The following is a 23,797-nucleotide window of genomic DNA, read 5'->3' as shown; positions in this document are numbered from 1 at the left end:
ATTATAGTTTCGTTGTCGCATTTTTATCATTAAATCATCATTGTCGTTGTAGTCGCATCATCGTGACCATCATCATCAGCACAACGCTGCACGTTTGCTTTTACTTTACAGAACATTCATAATACGCATACTATAATATTTCACTTATCAAAGACGAATTTAAAGTACCCGCCACTGCCTCCATCACAAAAAATCCCGGGTGATGATGTACTTAAGATACAATTGTAACATTAATAGCAGATGGTTAATCAGTATAGAGACCACGAGTTTGTATCATTTGTGTCAATTATTATAAAAAGGAGAGTTACATTAATTGATTCCCTTCAAGAAATTATCAGTATTATTATTATTATTATTGTTATTATTATTATTATTATTATTATTATTATTATTATTATTATTATAACTATAATTATCACTAGTAAAAAGACAGGTGCGCTCATCAGATTAATATGACGTAACGTCATTTCACTTCAGACTGGGTCACTCGCTTTAACGCTGTGCTTTATTGTTATCTTTTACGTACGACCGGAGAGTTTACGAGACGTTTCTGAAACGCCTTTATGATAATCGTTAAGTTGGTCGTTATTATGATCGTAAATTTACGATAATGGCAGATCGTAAAATCTATCTGAAACGCACCCAGCGTACTCTGCACAACCGATAATGAAATGGTAAGGGCAGGTAACCCAGGCTACAACCCGGTGAGTACATTAACAAATCGTTACGACGCCGTTTTGACTAAATTTTCAGGGGACGCAACCTAGCGCAAACTGTCAAAATGTTCGTCGAAGATATGCTCTTATTTCGATGCATTTCAAGAGTTTTTGTGTGATAAAAACACTGGAATTTTAGAGTGAAATGCTATCCAACCACCAGACTCATGGTATATGAATTTTACGGTGTTTTAAGTAAAACAAATGAGCTGAAAACAGACTGCTTGTATGACAGTGTTTACACTTTTCTGTAATTTCATCTGTCAAAGTGTTTTCATTTTTCTATTGCAGATTGCATGTTAATCTAGCAGCACTAACTTGCTTTGTCTTATATTTACAAGATTATCATGTCTCTAATAGTGTTCAGAAATTCTAAATCAACATTGGAGCTTATAAATTTAATAGTTGCCCGGGGGTGGGGTAGTCCACCTAAATGGTCGTCAACAAGTCTTTTGAAGAATTTTAGACTATGGCAGACTCGAGACAGTGCTACATAACAAATGTCAAAATAATAAACAAGTATCACTGATCGCTCATTAGTGTAGCTAGGAGGTGGGGATGCGGGGGGTGGGGGTTGGTCAAAAACTATTATTCAAAATATCCAGAGCAGCCAGAAGGTAAGAATTAGCTCTGATGGTCAAAGTTGGGAGACTTGTTTGTCCCAAACTACTTTTTTTTCAATTTTCTTGCGGTTCTGAAAAGAGTGCAGCTAGTAATGGGTATTGGACTGGGAACTTTCTGTTTGCAAGTTTGTGCTCTATTAACTTGGCTCACAGGCCCTTAGATATCAAAATAACTTAAGGCTTGCAGTTGAATTGTTCGACTTGCAGTTGAATTGTTCGACCAGCTCTACAAACTGTTCCTGATAACTTAATTTGCAAACAATCTGAGTGTGGGTTAGTACTGGGCAGGGCTTTTTTGCCTTCTTTAACAGACGCCGATATTCGGCGTCTTCCCAATTGAAAAAAATCAACCTTTTTCCCAATTCCACAGAGCAAATTTCCCAAAAATATCCATTTTCCCAATGCAAAATCGTCATGTTTTCTTTATTATTTTGTTTTTGATTTTTTCGGCAAGAACTTCCGCTGCGCATGCGCGCGCAACTTGTACTTTCGTTTTCACTACGTTCAATTACAAGGGGAATCACTCTGACTTAATTCCTTGCAAGAATTTATAAATAAAACGATGTCGCACAACAGCAAGTATTATAAAAAAATCGCTAACCACAGCTTGATGCACTTATGCGGATAGCGTGCAATAAGCCAGAGTTCACAGAGAATGACTATGAATGTTTAATTGACAATTTCAAGTTTGCAAAAAACAGAGAGCTTGTCCTGTGAACTTTCAGTGTCTGAAGAAATAAATGCTAACAGTTTTCTGTTTTGTTTATTTTTATGCTGATGACTTGCAACAAACGAGTATTAGCAGGCAAATACTTTGAATGATTGATTAACAATTTAATGATGGGTGCCAAACTATTTGAACTTTAACCTGTCAGTAAGTGAAATTTAAGCGAAAACAAATCTGTTTGCCTTCTAAAGCTTGTTTATTTAATGATATATGTCTAAAGAATACATATTTCCCAATTTCAAAAAAAATGTGCGTTTTCTTCCCAATTTCAGCATTTTACGCGCTAATTTTCCCAAAATGGAAAGGCTAGGGTGTCTTCCCAATTTGGGCTAAAAAAGCCCTGCTGGGACACACTCATGAACGGTATAATATTAGTACAGTACCTGTGTGTGAAAGTGAGACAGGTTCAGATCTTGAACCCCACGACTGATGAAATACTTGAGCTCAAGCAATGGGTTTATTAAAACAAAAACCACCTTGCCTTTAAAGAAATATGTCAACCATATTTTAAGCTTCAGAAAGAAAACAGCCTGTTTATAAATAAATAAATTATTCATTTTTTATTACAGATCTTGACATGGATCCAAGATGCTGGTAACTAGGCGGAACTGATTGTTTCACAGAACTGCGGGTTTCTGGATGGGTAACTAAATTTCCATATTTCCGGTTTACTTACAAGTGTTATTTATAAGCAAGATAAAATTAAATACACCACAAGTGCAAATCAAGTGGAAATTGTGCATTATGTATGTATTTACAGTCAGTTTGTAGCATTTTTTTACCAAATCTCAATTTAATACAAAACTTTTAAGCTTATCATGCATATAGTTTGATGCACATTTTATAATTATTTTAATATTAAAGATGTGTAGCATATATATGGAATGATCCACATCACTGGATATGCAACTATGCTAATTCTGTTGGCTTGGCTTTAAAGCTGCACTCTCACAGATTGACATGTTCCAATCATTTTTGGTCTTGAAAAGAAAAAATTTACTAATTTTTTTTTAAAGGCCTTAGGGGGTGGCCATAGGGTGGGTCCTGTCAACATAACTGCTGCCTGTGGTACAAGGCATATGAGAAGACGAAAGGGCAGTACAGCATATTTTAAGCAGTCAGTGGTGCACAGCAAATGAAAAAATCTGGTCTCATTAAAAGAGGCGTACAAGGCTATTAAAAGGAATTTTCAAAACGCCCAGGGTCAAATTCTGGGACATTTTTGGCGATTTTTCGGACGTATAAAATGTCTACGTCCGCTTATTGAAACCTCTGGCTCATTCAAGGACAAAAGATAAAATATTATCAAAACTGTTAATCTGTAAAGAGTGCAGCCTTAAAGAAAACAATAGAAATAAAAAGGGTTTTGAATAAGTTCTAGCAGATAAGTATGTTGTCAGATAATCAAATTCAAGGTATCATTATAGCCGTCTGTCATGTCAGAGACAATACACTAATGATATTGTATTATATTTGTATATGATGTATAGGTCTATAAATCCGGCTTTAAGAGATTTTGAGTTGTGCCCTTTATCTAACTGAGAAAACAACAGATGTTTTATTATGCATATATTTTACAAGTGGCTCTGTGAAATGTTCTGTGACTGTTAAAAGGTATAAGTGTAAAATATCTTGTATATCTACTCATTTTTTTTATTTTATCATTGTTTTTTTTGCTCTTATAAAATAATTTTTGTTTTTCGTTTCAGAGACTCATGGCCGTGTCACAAAATACTTCAGAACCTAGATTGAAAGTTACTGAAAGAGCAGTAGACTTTCCATTCTCTACAAAATTCAAATTAACTGTTTTTTAAAGGTGTTACTTGAGACAACCAAAGACTTTTCAAGGACAGAATTCACAAAACAGTTTATGCCACCATCTCATATCAAACGATTGTGCTTAGTGTTGGGAATCGGTTCCAATTTTACTATCGATAATCGGTTCCACTCAAGTAACCGATTATCTATAGTACAATCGTTTTTTTTAAATACTAGATAAAACCTAAAGTGAAGTTTTATTCATGCACATTATTAAACTCTTAATCATTATATGCATATACGTTATGTCTATGATTAAAGTTATTAAGTGTTATATAAAAAATAGTTCATTTTTACTTGCTCATTGTGGCTTTCATCAGCCATTTTGTTAAAGATAACATCTGAACACTTACTTATATTTTTTTTCATTTTTTTTTTCGATGATCGATTATAACCAAATACAATCGATTGACGCCGATTTCAGGCCCAACCAATCGATTTTCGATTATAATCGATCATCGGAACATCACTAATTGTGCTTGAGTTGAACAGCCTTCAAACAGAAACTGTTTCAACACCATCAATGGATTCATTCAGTTTACTATCGCTGTGATATGAGCAACTATTTACATCATTTTAACATTGTAAATTGTTTAAACTTGAAAATTCGGTCTTCATGCAACTCACATGAATCTATTTACTGTGGACTTTGATGTTGACTCTATTCAGGAAGAAGAGACCATCTTTATACATGCTGGCATATCATTTAAAAAGGATCAAATTTTATAACCAACATACTGCACTGTTATGTCATTCAAGGACTCAGCTACTGACTCCATTTATGAATACTACAAAGGAATGTCTCTGTCAATGTAATTACTGTTGAGCATAATAAGACATTTTTTATTGAAACTTGGCTCATTTCTTACATGTAGCTGTAACATTTTGGGCAACTTCTCAATTATTTTGTTTAAGACATTTTTCATCCAGCTCACCTAAGCCTAAGTTAGTGTTCATGTTAACTTTTGTGACTGCCTGTTTATTGTACTTTTTATAAATTATTTTCAATGACTTTTCTCAAGAACCATTTGGATAGTATGTCTCCTCCTGAAATAGACTAATTGTTTTAGCTCGAGTTGTCTGTCTGTCCATCTGTAACAAATTGTGTCTGCTCCATGTCTCTTTAACCTTTTGAAGGATTTGATATTACTTCCCACAAATGTACACCATATTGAGAGGAAGGGTTTATTATTTATAACTGTTGAGCAGTTTCTGAACTTGACTGTATTATATCTTGCATTTACATCAAGCTGTTAAGTGAACAATATAACATTGACCAATACAAGGAACTAAACCTTCTTTGTCACCATTTTGGAATAAAGTAATACTTAAAGCTCATATTTCCATAAGAATCTGCTCATATACAGTTTAAATAGCTTATACAAGTATATCATTTCAACATAACATCAGATCCACCACTGTTTTATGTTTTTTTTTTAAACTTTGATATATATATCATGACTTTTATAAACAAATACCAAACAGCAACTTACAGATCTATACTCATTTGGGCAAAATTTGCAAATCTAAGCCTTTTCATTTGATATTCAATGTTTTGGCAAATTGGGGCATTTTCTGTCACATTAAAATCAATATTAACAATAAATCTCCAACTTTAATATTATCATATTTTTGTGTCCATTCTTTGCCAATTATTTGTTTGTCTATTGGTATACATGTATTTTTATTCATACTGTTTGTCAAAATAAAGAATGAATAAAATGTTTGAAATATTTTATTTGTTCATAACTTATTTAATATGATAAAAAGATGACTGCATTTTGTTTTATTTCACATCATGATCACTCATAGAGCTAGACTGAGAGAAGTGTAGTGATAGAGCCACAGGTGTTTGTCTGACTTTCTCCTACCCAAGAGGGCATGTGTTTGAATCCCAAGTTGGAAAACAAAGTTCAAAGGTCAGTTGATGTATCATGATTGCAGGCAAAGAGAAACACTCTTATGATGGGGACTGTTGTGTATTTAACCTCAGCCAATAGCGACACATCTTGCTGATAAGCCGTACTACTACATGCTGCATGCTATCACAGTAGTTTAGTTCTCAATGACTGTTCTCACGTACTAGTGATAAACCGTAAAACTGTTGTTATTTCTTGTTGTAAACACAACATATTGGCGACGAGGATGTTTAACTAATACGTGTTATTATTTCGGGAATTTTATCCATTTGTGCGTGAAATTCTGGATAATAATTAAGATGGCGAACTCAGCTTTAATTGGAACTTTAAACGCATTCAACAGTGACAGTGAATCATGGATTTCATATGAGGAACGTTTAGAGATGTACTTTGTAGTAAATAGTATTGGGGGACGAGAAAAAGGTTGCCGCTTTATTAACTCTGTTGGGGGAGAAGACGTATGCATTGTTGAGGAACTTAACGTCACCCCAAAAGCCAGCATAGAAGACGTACCAGGAACTTTTTCAATTATTGAAGACACAGTTATGTCCCAAACCTCTGGTGATTGCGGAACGGTTCCGTGTTCATAAACGTAATCAGGCGACACACGAACCTATTTGTGATTTCACAGCCGCTATAAGGAGATTAGCAGACCATTGTGAATTCAATGATAATCTCGGAAACACATTACGTGATAGGTTTGTTTGTGGGTTGAAGGATAAAGCGACACAACGGAAACTATTGTCAACGGCTGACTTAAGCTTGAAAAAGGCAATTGAAATCGCCACTGCGATGGAAACAGCTTGCAAAGACGCAGCTGAATTACATTATACGGCATCAGGAAGTTCGAATGTAAACAATATAGGAAAGAAGCCACCGAGTAAACGACATTACCGTAAAGACGTGACATTGAAGCCACAACAAAAAGGGAACTATTCCAATACACGGTGCATACATTGTGGTAAATCAAACCACCAGTCTGACAAGTGTAGACTAAAGAATGCAATTTGCCATAGCTGCAATGAAAAGGGACACATTAAAACTATCTGCCCAAACCCCAGAAATGTGAATATAATTGACGATCGAAACCAAAATGACAGTGTTTATGTCATAAACAAAGTGACCAGCGAGAGAACATCGAGAATTCTCCTATATCCTGTCATCAATGAAAAACAGGTTGAAATGGAACAAGACACTGGGTCTGCAGTTACCATTATTTCAGAACAACATAAAACAATTGTTTGGAAATATCAAAGTGGACGAACCCTACTGTAAGATACAATCATATTCTGGGGAAACAATACAGCAAGTAGGATCTGCAATAGTGCGTGTTGACTACAACAACCAAACGAAGGATTTAAGACTTTGTGTAGTGAAAGGCAACAAACCATCCTTATTTGGGAGAGACTGGTTGAGTGAGATTAATGTTGACTGGACTAGCGTTATGCGCGTCAATAATATTGAATCACAAAAAGATCGTTTTGCGAATATGATAAATAGATATGATTCTGTATTCAGCGACGGTATTTGTCACGCTGAAGGGTTCAAGGCGAAATTAACGCTGAAAGACGATGCCACACCCAAGTTCATGAAGGCAAGGTCGGTTCCGTTTTCAATGAAACCGAAAATCGAGAAAGAACTTGACAACCTGGAAAGACAAGGTATAATAACAAAAGTAAATACCAGCGAATGAGCTACACCAATCGGACCTGTTTTGAAATCAACGGGAGATGTCAGGATTTACAGAGATTTCAAGGTCACGGTCAACCAGGCGCTGAAGGTCGACAAGTATCCACTTCCACGTGTTGATGACATTTTCGCTAATCTGTCACAGGGACAGAAATTCACGAAACTGGATTTACGCCAGGCGTACCTACACCTGGAGGTCGACGACGAGAGCAAGGAGTTATACTGACAATCAATACACATCGGGGACTATACCGCTATAACCGGTCTGTGTATGGAATTGCCTCACTTCCAGCGATATGGCAGCGCACAATGGACACAATACTTCAGGGAATTCCGGGAGTACAGTGTATACTGGATGACATGATTGTCACAGGGGACAGTGATCAATCGCACTACGAAAACCTTGAAAAAATGTTAGCACGCTTGAGTGACTATGGATTAAAAGTTAATAAAGATAAGTGTCAATTCTTTCAGGACAAGGTTACATATTGTGGTCATGACATTGATAAAATAGAATTGTGGAATTGTAATGACAAACTTTAAGTCGATGCTGGAAACGCCTGTACCACATAATGTAACTTCATTGAGGGCTTATCTTGGGGTTTTAAACTACTATCACAAATTTCTGCCAAATCTTGCAACCGTTGTAAGTCCGTTAAACGCACTTCTCCAGAAAAATCAAAAGTATAAATGGTCAGATGAATGTGACAGGGCGTGTAATGATTCGAAGCGCTTGATCACATCAGAGCCCGTGCTAACACATTACAATCCGGAACTTCCGGTACGGCTCGCAATGGACGCATCCCCGGTCGGTATTTCCGGTATATTGTCACATGTTATGCCGGACGGCTCCGAAAGGCCAATAGCATTTGCGTCGCGTTCCTTGACAAAGACGGAACGTAAGTATGCGCAAATAGACAAAGAAGCGTTAGGGATTTACTGGGCAGTTAAACGATTTTACACGTATTTGTATGGCAGACATTTCACTCTAGTGACAGAATGCCAGCCGCACACTTCGATTTTTAACCCTGGTAAAAGCACACCGGTTACCACCGCTGCACGTGTTCAAAGATATGCGTTATACTTGTCAGGATTTCATTACGATGTCGAGTACAAGAATACTAAGCGACATTCGAACGTAGATGGCTTGTCTAGATTGCCGGCGCCGCACAACGCCGAAAATTATGACAATGATATTGAAGAAGTGTTTTACACCTCTCAGATTCGCAGAGAAACTCAGCGCGAGCGTTTGTTATCGCGTGTTTTCAGTTATGTAGAAAACGGTTGGGACGAAAAGCTCAATGACCCTCTGTTGAAAAGCTATTTCTCGCGTCGGAATGAACTCGTAAGTCATCATGGTTGTTTGATGTGATGAAACCGGGTAGTAATTCCAATCAAATTACGGTCTAAGGTATTAGACACAGTTCATTCAGGGCATCCTGGGATTGTCAAAATGAAAGGACTGGCTAGAAGTTACATATGGTGGCCCGGTATTGATAGTGACATTGAATGTTTGGTCAAAAGATGTAATGGGTGTAAGATGGAACAAAGACAACCAGCACATGTTTACCTACATCCGTGGGAATGGCCGAGTTCCAGCTGGGAACGTATACACGTCGATTTTGCTGGCCCATTTTTAGGACTAATGTTTATGGTAATTGTCGATGTACATAGCAAATGGCCAGAAGTTATAGAAATGAAATCGACTACTGCCGAACGCACGATAAATGAATTGCGAATTATATTCTCAAGATACGGTCTTCCGAAACAATGCGTTACAGACAATGGATCTCAATTCATTTCTGATAGTTTTGCAAACTTCATGCAAAGTAATGGCATAATGCATATTAAAACAGCCCCGGCAAAACCATCAACTAATGGTCTCGTTGAAAGGTTCAATGCTACATTTAAATCTGCTATGCGAGCTATGGATGGCGAAACTGACGATTTCGGCTTGAAACTCAGTAATTTTCTATTATCATACCGCACAGCTGTGCATTCCGCCACCAATGATACACCGTCAAAACTATTTTTCAGTCGAAAAATTAAGACCAGTCCAGAGTTTTTGCCCTCAAAACTTATCATTTTGATAAAGGTTACCCAGGGTCAGTGTTTATTAACACCTCTGATCTAATGATCTAAAGCAAGCCACAGAGTTATAAATACTGACTGCCCAGCTGGTAATAAATTTCTAACACGTGTTTCTGTGAACCGAGCTGTACATCGTATTTTCACTTGTTTTTGTCGTTCAGAACATTTCCGAATCGATTTAGTATACTTAAAATATCGAAGAATGAGTTTTATTGCATTTCTTTATAATAAGACACTTAAAATACAACATTGAACACTTCAAGGTACATGGAATTATCATTTCAAGGCCAGAGTATGAAAAATATCCCATTTTTTCAATATACATTTTTTTCTTTTTAAGTTTATTTAATTATTTGTACTTTCTTTGAGACTCATTATGCTATCAACATGGATTGCTATAATTTCAAATACATTAAATTATCACGAAAAGCCCGCACACTCTTATTTCAGCTGATACTTTGGAAGTTAACACATTCTTGGTTGGGTTTTTTAAGAATGAAAACAAAATCGTAAATACATGCAGTTTAAATGTTTTCTGACGGGATAACATTTTGTATTTCTCTTGAATCACTGCAACGTAATATCGGTGTAATAAATATTCATATTAATATCTTACGTGATTAAAATGAGCTTCATCATTATGTCTCATGTTCTTTTCAATACATACCACAGGTGTAAATTTGCATTCGTGGCATAAAAACGCAACATTTCGTAACGAATAGATGATATAACTGTTTCATGATGTACTTCATACGGACATAAATTCCTCAAACCCCATTAGGACGCAATTTCAAATTATGTCTTGTAGACAAAATAGGTCTCCATCAGCCCTCTGCATCCTTATTGTGTTACAGACAAGCCGACTCATGATCAAACAAGCCCCAGACGGGCTCTCAAAAGTCAAGCCAGGGCTCATTTATCCTCATTATGGCTACCATCTCCCCATCACAGTCACCACAGACAGAATGTTCTCAAGTCCACTGTGTGTCCAATAAACATTTTGTGCCAAACAAACAATAAAGGGGCTCTATGAGGCTCTATATATGAAGTGCCCAATTGACAATAGTTTTGTAATACTAGTACTTGAGACTTAACGTTGTGAAAAGATAAAGCATTGCTGCTTGGCCCAAATCCCACATGATAACGGTGATTTTAAAAACGGTATACCGGCGAAAATACCTCGAGCCTCGGAAAATTCGAGCCAAGCGGGAAAACTTACGCTCAGTGTAAAGAGATCGGTCCTTAACATTCAATTCGACCCAACGAAGAATTCGAGCCAAGCGAATTCGAGCCAACGAGGTTCAACTTTATTGATACGCACAAGTTCGTAACAATTAGTTTGTAAAAGTCAACTTTAAATCAACGCTCTTCATATGAGAACATTCACCTTGTGTTATTTTTTTTAAATGGTTGGCTGTTGATATGAATAAGAAAGGCAACATTATTGCAGACTTCATAGGTACGATCTGGATCAGTAAACAATACACTTCTGATTACGGTTTTTTGACAAAATAAATCAAATGGGTAAATAAATATTTACATGAAAATGATATACGTTATTGTTTATGCAAATAAAATGCATGGACATCAAAGTGATTTACGAAAGTATTGCTTAAAGGCCTGGTTTAAACCTTCTATAAGTGACCCCCCCCCCCCCCCCCCCCCCCCTCATAAAAAAACAAAAACAAAACTAAAAAAACGTGTATTGTACACAATGTCGGTGTATTGATCTTATCTAAATGCCTAATTTTCTTATCAGATATCTGATCTGAATATCCTGTTGTGCAGTTTTGGAGGTTTGATTATAGATATAGACCCTAAATGACCCCGAGCCAATACACAAATAAACAGGAAATTAGCCCCTACTGTGACATCAGTGCAATTAGCATGAGATGCACAACATGGGATTGTCATGCCAAACATTCCTTAAACTAGGCCTTTAAAAGTAACACTGGTAACTGCGTTTTATAAACTATCAGATGGAATTCTTTTCTTTCAATCTTTGAACGGTAAGATGCGTTAGCTTTTTTATAAAAAGGTACACTTACTTTGAATGTATCCCCAATGTCAAGCACACAATAAACCATTGGTCGCAATTTAAAAAAACACACAAAGTGTGTCGGTTGGTTATGTATACACTATAACCTCTTAATCAAGGAATTGAAACGAGACCTACCACTACGTCAACACTATCAGCTTGCTGGTTGACTTGACACACATTTTTCTTTAGACTAAAAACGAGTTAAGATGGCGGTAAAACCCCAAAAAACCATTTAGTGAAAAGAAATCAAATCAATACAGTGCCCTGTAAATCTAAATTCTGTTGCAATGAAGTTTACCTAGTGTCAAACATAGCACAGTAAGACTCCTCTACATCCAACTCAGTTCAAAATAATCACAAATGCAGCTACATTTAAGACCATCATGTGTCAAGCACACACCTAAGCAGCATAACAATCGGTATTCTTAACCACATAAGGCTTCTACACGAACCCTTGTAGGGACTGACGATTCCTTTTGTGGATACAGTCAAGCATTTTCATAGATAAACAAACTTCAGAGGGTCTAAATGTAAGCCAGTCCAGTTCTCCATTATTTTCACTATGCCTACAACAAAGCACATTCAGAGACAAACAAACGCATGACCTTGAAGTTAGGGGCACGGATCTTGAGCGCGACACAACCTCGTGCTATGGTGTTCAGTTCTGCAAAATATCAGGACATGAATGAGAAACATATAGAATCGACAAAAACGGGATGGAGGGACCGACAGTCGTACGGACAGACGTGATAACGCGAGCAAACACAAGAACCGAAAAGAAAACATTGTGAGTTCATGGTCATCTTCTAACTTTTAATTCTCCAATTTGTGTAGGCGTACTCAAAAGTACCTAATTTCAATGAAAATCAGTCACTGAAACATACCTGAAATAATTTTTGATTTACAAAATAAGTTCATGCGCAAGTATGTAATATTTTGCGTATATTAACAGTAAAACACATTTATACTCGGACATGAATGGGAAAACTCCCATAAACTGAAAAACTACTTGAAGGTCTGGTGTTGAGCTAATTGTAACTGTATTGCATAATAATTCTATAGATAAGATACTACAGGGGAGGACATTCAGATGTACAATCCATAATCAATCCAGTGCTGGTTTCTCCTTTTTGCCTGAACTTATAACAATATCTAGCCTTGCGCGTGTCAGTCATATACTTCGTCTGAATATTCTAATGATTCTTATTTCCATATAGTGCTGTTATGGATAATTGGTTTAAATATGTACATTTGTAAATAATTTGTTATATTCTCCTTTTTAAGCTGTGATCTGAATTGAAATAGTATTTTCTGTACTACAATTGTGTTCACATTCTCTTAAAATTGTAGTTGGTAGGCATAGTAGAATAATAATAGAGTGGTGAGTGAGTGAGTGGATAGGCCGGTGTGTCTGAAAGTTGGATGAGTGGACGGGCAGGCGTGAGAGTGAGCGAGCGAGTGCCATGTTATCAGTCATATGTTGTTGTTTTTATCATATAAAGGGAATCATCGTTCAAACCGTTCAGCACTATCAGTGCTTTGATTATACATACAATTCATTCATGACAAACTCAATGCGAACATACTGAAATTGGTCAGTATAAGAAACATCTGGTTAATAGCCCAGCAGGATGACAAGTGGTGATTTATTGACTGGTTCAATTTCATAGACTGATAAGCCTTTTTCTCAAAATGAGGAGTTCGGGAGGCAATTTCCCTGGACTGGGACTAGGCTCGATTTGCTCAAGCCGGACACAAAGCAATGTGTTCAAGACAAACAAATGAAATTGTCATTAGCAGGAGAACAAACATTTAGGGAGCTCGAGTTAGGTCAAAGCGTACTTGCGCGCGATTATAGGCCGAGCGTGAAAGAGAAATGGGTTACAGTGACTGTGGTATCAAGGGATGGCCCCTTGATGTATAAAGTATTTGTTGGAAATACCACATGGAAACGACACATTGATCAGTTACGGCCCACCGAAATCGAACAAAGTCAGGCTCAAACTGATATATCAGAGTTAACAGAATCAATGCCATTAACTCGCGGTCAGGGGTATTTCAATACACTACCCGATTCACAACATTCAGAGCAATTAGCCCCAGATGTAAGTAATAATAATGAACCGCCCCAGATCGAAGAACGTCGTTATCCACAACGCGATAGGCACCCGCCGGAAAGATTAGCGTACAATTAGAAAGTACCCGTGAAGAGGCATTGTAAATTAATGTGCTTAATTAAATGACGCTGGAAAAGTGTTGCTAATTAATAGTTGCTATTTGTGATTAATTTTATCAGATAGAAAGATCAATTAATTTAATATCTTTACAATATGTGTATTGTTTATCAATGATCGCACTGTTGAAATAATATGTTTATGATGAAAAACATTAACAGTTTAAAATATTATGGAAATATTTTATTGATATATATGTTATGACTTCATATTTGAAAGGGGAGAACTGTTGTGTATTTAACCTCAGTCAATAGCGACACCTCTTGCTGAAAAGCCACGCCTCTGTACTACTACATGCTGCATGCTATCACAGTAGTTTAGTTCTCAATGACTGTTCTCAAGTACTAGTAATAAACCGTAAAACTGTTGTTATTTCTTGTTGTTAACACAACAGGCACCTGTAAAATAGAAGATACATAAATCTTTACTATTATCCATAAAACGTGAAAGTCGTTTGTAAAATAAAAAATAAATGGTCTACCATTTTTTTTAAATACAATTCTTGATAATATTTCTTGTAAAAGTACACATTTATCTCAAGAGATAAAAAAACAACACTCCAGTACAACTTTGTTTTGTAAAAGCCATTCTTCAAATTCAAATGAAATGCCTGCACTGACAGTGATATTTTGTATTAATTATGATTATGCACCAGTCAATTGTAACCACGGCTCCCCAAGTCCGGGGATATACCGGGGATAGCCGGAGAAAAGGGCCGTGTTTTTACTTTCCAGGTGGCCCCGCAGGGCCGGGTGACCGCGGTGGTTTTGTCATAGCGCCAAATTAAGACGAGATTGGGTCTTATATAGAGTCTCTGGGATGCGGGGGCATTTGGCCGGGGTTTAACCATCAGTTCGTCCCCGCAGAGCGGGGATTTTACCCGGGGTTGGCTGGACCGAAAGTCAAAGTCCCGGCTATTCCCCGGACCTGGGGGGGGGGGGGGCGTGGTTACAATTGACTGGTGCATTACACATATTGGTAAAAAATCGGTTTGTTTGCAAGAAGCAGTAGCAAGTATTTTCTTATTCCATGCTATGTTTGAATGGCAATTGCATGTGTTTTTGAAAGACTGGGTCCAATATCAAAAGACTCGGTCCAATAACAATTAAAAAAATCTAATAATTATCTTTCACCCCGATTAATGTTAGCATAGTTTATGCAATATTTGGTATACTCATATGCTGAGATATATAGTCATACGGTTACCCATTGCTTTTCAGTGCTGCAACACTGCATCTCAGATGACTGAGCTTTTCTTTCAAAAGATTGCCGGCAATGAAAAACTTAAGAAATCATATCAATAATAAACAAAGGCTATATTCTAATTGACAATAGGTCTACCTATTTTAATGACAAATGCGATTTGTATACTGGTTAGTAAATAGAATTGTATATTAAAACATATTTGAGTTTGTTAACTTACATATCTTAAGGAAACGGTTCAAATAATATGCGCTAACTAAACTCTTTCTTAAATTTGTACTTCCGGGTTTTTCAATCGAAGAGAACATAGAATTTACAAAAGTAATAGTACAGTACTGACAAGTATACCTTTTGGGATGTGATTATCTAACATGTTAACGCCATAATAATTATTATACACAGTACAAGTGATAAGAAATGAATATAGTTGAATGGTATCGAAATGTGTCATAACCTGAAAACATATGACACAGGAAACAGCTGTTTAAACGGGTTAAACCTTGCCGTAGCAACCGTAATCGACAAAAGGTTACCACCCACTATATTTATTAAAATAAATAGTAAATATCTACTATGATTATTCGAAAAGCGAAGCAGATCAAATCACTATTTGCGATATTTTTTTTAGTATACTCACATCTACGGTTTGTTTACATTTTCGTCCGATTCTTCCTCCTTTTGAAGAGTAATTACGTACGAAGCTTTCGTACGAAGTGTTCGTGCAAAATAATGTAAGAAGGCGTTAATAAAACGGTCGCAGAAATCTTCGTACGCAAGTTCGTACGAAGTGATCGTAGATTTCGGGTCTAGTTCGTACGAAGTTTTTAATAAAACTGGCCCTAAATGAACATTTTTATGTCAACTTAGGAGTAACATTTTAATATATAACAAATTAAATCACGCAATATATATCAGAAGTGTCCACTCCTGTACGATACTGGTTTATATGCTAATATGTTTGTTCCTAAAAATAGCTAAGTTATGATCACAATCAGATCACACCGTATAATGTTTATCAATTATGTTTAAATAATGCCGTTTTAATTGGCGTATTAAAGTAAAGTTGACGAGTGACGATATTTAGTATCATAACAGTACTTCTCTAGTTTATGAAGAGCAAAATAGTATAAAACAAAACTATATTATTGAAAACTATCGTATCATTTATATCTTTGCAGACGCAATATGTCTAGCATTTTAATCGTTCGAATCACATATAATAGTTTAAAGAAATAAACTATGTCTTTAATACTTTCAAACTGTTGCAAAGTCTAGTGAATAATCGTTTTTACGTTGAAATTATTTTATATGAAACGCCAAACTGGGATTCGAACCATTGATATGCACAACTTATAAAGACAGGTATGTTTAGAGGTTACAAGTATAACCATTCCGCCATGCTTGCAAGGATACCACCTAATAATGTGCACTTTGGCAATGATATCGTTTTGTTATACGAAACAGTTTGTTAATAAACTTTGAATGCTCCCGTATAATATTATGTATTGTTCGGAAATAATAAATATGAATGCTTCAGTCATTACTTATTTGATAAGTACGACTTACAAACTAGCTCAAACTGCTTCACTAACCGTGTTTTAATCAAGCTGTGATATGTCATATTGGAATAACTGTTAAGGTCAATTTCCGAACCAAAACGAAAATTGTATAACTAGCTATACTATGGTGTAAAATGAAATACACACATAAAACGTCGTAAGAGGTACCTTTCTTTGGAGGTCCCGGGTTGGGTTCAATGCCCGCCATCAGAAGCAGCATAACTATGAATGTAATGGCTCCAACTGCATTCAGTCCCGCTGAGATGATGACACAGCATTGCAGCAAGACAACGTCAGTCCCGTGAGCAAATATGTTTGTTCCAATGCGAACTGGGTACGATTGAATATCGACTCCCATTTTAGGAATTCTGCGAACACAAATCAAGGATATTGTTACAAGAGCTAGGAATTTTTCATTCGAAAACTACTCAGAGTGTGGATTCCAAGACGGTAACCTGGATATTTGTAGGCATTGACTGTAGCATTGCACAGACATCAGGAATACTATGATAACACTATTTGTTGAATTGGGTTGTCGAAGGAGTAAAGTTTTCATGCCCCGTTCGGAGAAGAATTGCAAGTGTCGGTTAGTTCGTCTGGCGGTCAGAGGGTCGGTCGGTAGAGCATGTCGTTCTCACAAAATTACTCGAGAACAGTTTGACTTAGGACAATGAAAATTTAGTGGTAAGGGGACCTGTAGAAGATCCGTATCTTTGGTAGGTTCATACATCTATGTAAAGGTCACGTAGAGCATTTTAAGGAATACTGAATAATGTCCGTTTTTTTACTTTCTTGAAAAATGTTTGCACCCAATAAAACACATTGCATTTCTTCTTAAAACCATTTATGCTATGTTCTCTTTGTTAATTACAAAGCGGCGTTTAAGAGTGATGCTGTTTCGCAATCATCATATTGCATTATATATAAGGCCCAATGTATTTTTTAAGAAACAACTTCTTGAAATTAAAAACATGTAACCGTGTTACATCTACCATATCTAAAATATAAAGTGAATCGTAAATAAATGGTCCTTAGCTCATAGAATATGTATATTTCTATATATCTTATTCTGTTTTTTTTTTAATCAGGGACAGCAAAAGTGTGCAACAGAAGCAACCGAAGTACTAAATTCGAGATATGTTTTTTCAAACACAAATTAACTTTTATCTATTGAAGAATATTTGATATTAAAGGCACATCCAGGAATTGTACAAACAAATGGACCTTCGTACAAACTGATTAAAGTATATTCCTTAAGTCGTTTCTTTAAAACAAAGTCTGACATTGATCGGTAACAAAGGAATTTAACTTTTCAGAGACGAAAAGAGTTCAGCTTGACGATCCCGTATTGCAAACAATACATACTTAAGTATATTTCGGATACATAAGTGAACATGCTTTAGTATTAGAATATATATGAGATTTAGTCTAAATTTTTGCGCAAACTTCAAAGGTAACTTTAAACCATTTCAAGATGTTCGCGTCCTCAAAAAACAATCAATGGAAAGACAGTTCAACTTGTGTTCTTAACATTAAGCAAGGTTAGAAAACAAAACTGACGTTTCTTACAGGAACAATAAAATTGGTTGAACGTAACCACTTTGTATGCGATAAAGTGCCTAATCAAAGGACCACCCGGCTATCGGTGGTATTGCTTCCGCTTCGGATGTGGAGTTTTCTTGGTTCAATCCCGACCGCGTCATACTGAAAGGGGCTAAAATTGATACAAGTATTTCCATTCCCTGGCGCTAGGCAATAAAAGGCAGTACTGGGACATTTGGTAAACCCAGAACTTGTTGAAAGGTATGAATGTTGCCTCCCGTGTATCGATGCTTTACACTGGGCACGTTAAAGAACTAAGAAGTCTCTTCGAAAAAGACATAGGGTATCTTCAACCCTGATAATACATGTTTGTGACTGAGTTGTAGTGACTTCTATCGCATGCAAGTTTTAACATACTTTAATCTGTGATAGCGTCATGACGAGGTCAATCCATTAGGCAGCCAATGGACGTTGGCTGACCGAACACTTTAAGAAACAAACATGATCTAGCAAAGGTATATATCCACTGCTCCGATTATGTAAACTGTAATATATTGAGTATTTTATAATGAAAATTAACGCCAATGGCAGAATATTGATCATTTTACGAATATTGTCAATCTTGTAATTTTCTATGATGGTCTTTGTTATATATATCTAAATCACTAAATCTAAGCGTTCTTCGGTTATTGAGCGGAATTAAGTGTGACGTACGGACTGGTGACCAACAATCCATTTTTCACCTAAAGGTCACTGCGACTTTGACATACTGGCCTCAAAATCAGGGATCATCGATTGATCAAGACCAACTAGAAAACCAAGAATGAACGTCCTAGGGCCAAACGTTTCTTTTCTTCAGCGGAAATCGTTATTTTAACTCAATGTCACCTTGACCTTTGACCTACTGGCCTGAAAATCAGTAGGGGTTATTTACTTGTCATGAAAACTGGGAAAATAAATATAAGTTCTTGGGTACAAGCGTTATTGAACGAAAACCGCTTTTTACCTCCCGGTCACTGCGACCCCTGCCACGACCTTGACTTTTGACTTTCTGATCCCAAATTTGATAGGGGTTGGCTACTATTTATGATCAACTGGCTTACCAAATATAAGATCCTGGGTAGAGGTGTTCTTAAGTCATTGTTGAAACTTTTTTTCCCCTCAAGGTCATCAAGACCTTGACCTTTGACGTCAAAATCGATAGGGGTCATCTACTAGTCATGACCAACTGGCCTACTAATTATGAAATTCTTGGGTGCATGCGTTCTTTAGTTAATTTATTCCAGCTTTTGGTTACCGCCAATAAATCGTTAATCACCTTAAGGTCACCACAACCTTGACCTTTGACCTACTGATCTCAAAATATATAGGAGTCTTGTACTGGTCATAACCAACTTCCTCACCAATTATGAAGTTCCTTGACCTAAAGAATCTCCAGTTATTTAGCAGAAACAGGTTTTTCACGTCAATGGCTCCACGACCTTGACCTTTGGTCTTCTGATCTCAAAATAAATAGCGTCATCTACTCATCATTTCCAACCTACATACCAAGTATAAAGTTCCTTGGTCCTAGCGTACGTAAGTTATTGATCGGAAACGAAGTGTGACGAACGGACTGACGGACAGACCTACTAACAAATAGGGATAAAACAATAGTTTGGTCATTGGAGGAGACATAAAAATAATGCCTTAGGTGATTACCTGCACTTTCCTGACAATAACAATTATCATATATACATTTTTGCCGTTTAAATTGAATCATTTTATAAATGTTAATCATGTACCAGACTCAAAAATTAGATCTGGAACATCAAAATGTTAACCTCATCAAAATGAGTTGTAAATTGAAAATTCAATTATATACAGTTTCGATCCATTAAAACCGATAAGAAGCACGATATGAACAATATTAACCATATTTATCATAGAACTATTGAAATGGGACCCGCCGACCTAAAGACCAACAATTAGGAAGAGGTGCAGTTGGCTACATATCTTGCACAAAACCCCCAAATGGGAAGCAATCGTCGCCAAAACTGAAGCCGTTGAAATTTAAAGTCGGCAACTACGTACGCATAAGTCACTTAGAATTGCGTTTAGCGTATGATGAAACCTACTCAGGTGAAGTGTTTCGTGTACATAAACTTTACCACAGAGGGACATTGCCCCCTTACAGATATCGAGACTAACAAGGTAAAGACATTCAAGGAATTTTTATTAAAGCGCGTTGCAGAAAATAAACGTTGATGTCAATCATACATGGATATCGGAAACAGTGCATAAACGTCGCGGCAAAATTCGAAATAGACAATTATTTGTGAAAAGAAATATTATACAGAAAGGTTCAATACCTGGTCAAAAGCCAGTGATTTATTGAATTGGAGTTTAAACGTTTTAGTTGTATTTGTGTTGTATACTTGTTATTGATCGTTCCAATACTGCCTATTGATATTCGATATATAACATATCGTTCAATAACATTTTTCAAGATGTAGTGAATTTGGTTTGTGTATATAAATTTTGTCTACACTTTATTTTATTAAATTAATCACCTGCTTGAAACCAACATATTTCCCACTGTGTCGCCTATCTACACAATTTAAACCTATGTGATCTCTCTGGTGGCTAATGAGTAACTAATAAATGAACTTAAATCTGATACAGCGCTAGAGTGTCTACTTTGGGTTCCCACACATAGCACAATATAATGTAATACAAGCTGAGAGATACCTATATAACACAATGAAATGAAGGTGTAAATAGCTCAACAAGTCTTACTCTATTTCGTGCAGTGAAATCCACTTTTGAAATGTCTTGCTACCTGAACACTGTTGACAATGTTAAACACAGACATCCGTTAAGCAAATTAAGATTATCCTCCCACAGGCTTAAAATAGAAGAAGGCCATTATAGGAACATTCCCCGACATGAAAGGAGATGTAATGTATGTTCATTGAATGACATTGAAGATGAATATCATTTTGTACTGATATGTGATAGAAATAAACACTATATCATTATATACCTAGTTATTATCGAACACGACCTTGTATGTTAAAATGTATTACTCTTCTTAACATAAGAAGAAGTTGTTACACAAACTGGCTATATTTACTATTAAGGCAAATCAGATCAGAGACAATATAATTAATATTACAGCGTAACTTAAACTGGATGTTATTGCTCTCTTCTTGTTGTATCTTTTTGTTTGAGTTCATGTTAATTTATATATCCTGTTGTGCATGTTATGATGATTGTTTTGATGATCATAAGCTGTATATGCGTGTATCTGAATAAATGTTCTGTTCTGTTCTGTTATTAATAAGGACACTTCGCTGACGTACATACCGTTCCAAACGTACATGGTTACAAGGCGACACTATGTATTGGTTTAAACTTCTGCTAATAATACGGTATTTCAATGATTATACGATGGGCGAAAACCCGTCTGCTACGAAGCCCATAGCGCTACGCTCGAGCGAGCCCGAGAATTGCCTCATTTTATAATGGCGGATTTATTTAGAATAAGAAGGTGTCAACCAATTACATTTTGACATATCATTTACTACTCACATGTGCAATATATTAAAATACGTGATGATTATATTAAACCGGCAACAAGGTATAGCATATGATAGATATATAAATCAAACCCAATAAACCTAAATCTCCCTAGTATAATTGTGGTTGCAGCCTTAAAATATAGATTCAACAATTAGTTATCTGAGAAAGTAGACATTCAAAATCGCTGTCATTAGGGGGTCTTCTGAGCTAGATTTACTCTGTACGTGTCTCATATTTCTAGGACAAGCTCGGTTATGCACACAGCGTAATGTAAGGACAGCGTTACTACATTTCTTTTAACATGTACACAGTGTTATTGTATACTATTAAATGCAATTAACCGAACATGAACTAGCTTTTTCTACTAGGTATATTATTTCAAACGATTCATATATCCTCATTTGACTGTAAATAAGAAAGAAACGGGTAAACCAATACATAAATCTAGACATAATACTACATTGTTTTGAGCGATGTGTCATTCAACCGTAATTTGCAATCAGTAATCTGTAAAAAATCACACATTTCTGGAGAAAGTTGATATATAAAATCATACTTTTCAAAAAGACAATAATCAGGGTCGTTAAAATTTATGACATCATTATCAATTGAAGTGTATATTTTGATAAAACACCCTGTATTTCACATTGTATCGTGTAACGTGGTATTGAAAGCATTGCCTGCAATTAATGAACCGGTCCCTAAGTTGGAGTTGGACAATATCAAATAAAGCCGGCGCACAGAAGGGCGCCGATTAACATTCCATATTGTAGACCAATCTTAGTTCGGCGTAGGAACTCATTGCATTTACCGGTTTAATTATATACAGTGCTATAACCGACATGATGTTATGTTCAAAACCAGAAACCTCGAAAAATGAAAAATAAAATGCTAAAAAACTCACCGTGTCTTCTATCTATCAATCCGTCCGAATAAATAGCGACAGTCAACGGTTTAATAAAGTCTTCCTGTATGGCCCGGCCTGGCAAGCTGCCAATTTTATAAGTCAATAGAAACTTAACTCGTTATGCAATTGATACCATTGCAAGTTTGAGTTGATTTTCAGAAAATGCCATCCATTTTCATTTGTTGGTTTATTTGTGATGTTTGTATTTTGTGTATGTGATGTAAAATTTCTTTTGGTCTTTGTATTTATGTTTTTGATGTTAAAATCATTAATATTGCTCTTAACATTTAGATCCTGTTACAATTTGAAGACAGTAAGGCAAAAGACTCATCGACAAAGTTTCAACGGCTGTCTGTCGGAAAAGATTTTGTTGTAGATTCATTCAGGTATTCGTATATTCGCACGTGTAAAAGTTACGGTTCAACATAGACACTGTTGTTTACTATTGATTTTGTAGTCATCTGTAGTTTTTCAAATAGTAACATTATCACTTTTAACTTTTTAACTTTTTATCACGTTCTGATAATTTGTTATTTAGCAAATAGAACAGACTTTATCATTCAAGTGACGATACGCTACAGTTTATTAATTTAAAACTGTTATTGCAATGACTCTTTTAAAATCATTTATGTTGCAAATAAATGTTTATTTTCTTTACAAATATATATTTTTATGTGCATAAAAAATCACGTATCAATACAATACTTGAATATCTTGAACTTTTTTTTAAGCTTTGTTCCACCTTCAACGGTAGGTATGCGATTTTTTTCCGTTTTTGATCCATTGAAAAAAAAAAACTTAAAACATGTGCCATCATATAAAAGGAAAGCAAACAAGTATTCACGTGCAATTATACGTTTAACGTTTGAATAGCTTGTTACAAAGAAATGCGTTTTAATCACAGTCAGATTGATATATCAGCTTTCAAGCAATCTTCAAACTCGAATTAAAATAAATTAGCATACTTGAAAACAGAAACTTTTTTGAACAGGCAATATAATTCACTATGAAACGTGAATTTTATGGCACTTAATGCATTGTAATGAGCCAGTGTATCTATGGGACCTTTTTATGATCATCCATTATTATCATTACAAACGGCTCTTACATTAAAATTCATTTTCAATTTGTCATTATATTTATAAATTCACGTTGTTATGGTAT

At 35.9% G+C, this 23,797-nt stretch overlaps 1 protein-coding gene and 1 long non-coding RNA gene across 12 annotated transcripts in view; one reads left to right on the top strand and one right to left on the bottom strand.

Moving 5' to 3' along the window:
• The window catches only part of LOC128229814 (uncharacterized), a 66,503-nt gene extending 43,752 nt beyond the window's left edge, over positions 1-22,751 (bottom strand). For all 11 annotated transcript variants that reach the window (XR_008260136.1, XR_008260137.1, XR_008260135.1 and 8 more), the window contains exons 1-2: positions 22,631-22,751; positions 16,789-16,988 (exon numbers count right to left, since the gene is read on the bottom strand). Coding sequence is in view for 8 of the 11 variants with exons in the window: in XM_052941636.1 (XP_052797596.1) it covers positions 16,789-16,978 (190 nt within the window). In the remaining 3 variants the exon portion in view is untranslated. The remainder of the gene's footprint in view (positions 1-16,788; positions 16,989-22,630) is intronic.
• LOC128229852 (uncharacterized) lies at positions 319-5,619 on the top strand. The gene is made up of 3 exons (XR_008260138.1): positions 319-886; positions 2,636-2,709; positions 3,776-5,619. It is a non-coding gene; the product is annotated as an uncharacterized LOC128229852 (long non-coding RNA).
• Positions 22,752-23,797: the final 1,046 nt, after the last annotated feature.

The sequence above is a fragment of the Mya arenaria genome, chromosome 1 (genome assembly GCF_026914265.1).
Source record: "Mya arenaria isolate MELC-2E11 chromosome 1, ASM2691426v1".
Lineage (NCBI taxonomy): Eukaryota > Metazoa > Mollusca > Bivalvia > Myida > Myidae > Mya > Mya arenaria.
The sequence above is the reverse complement of the archived record's forward strand: the minus strand, read 5'-3'. Positions and strand labels throughout refer to the sequence as shown.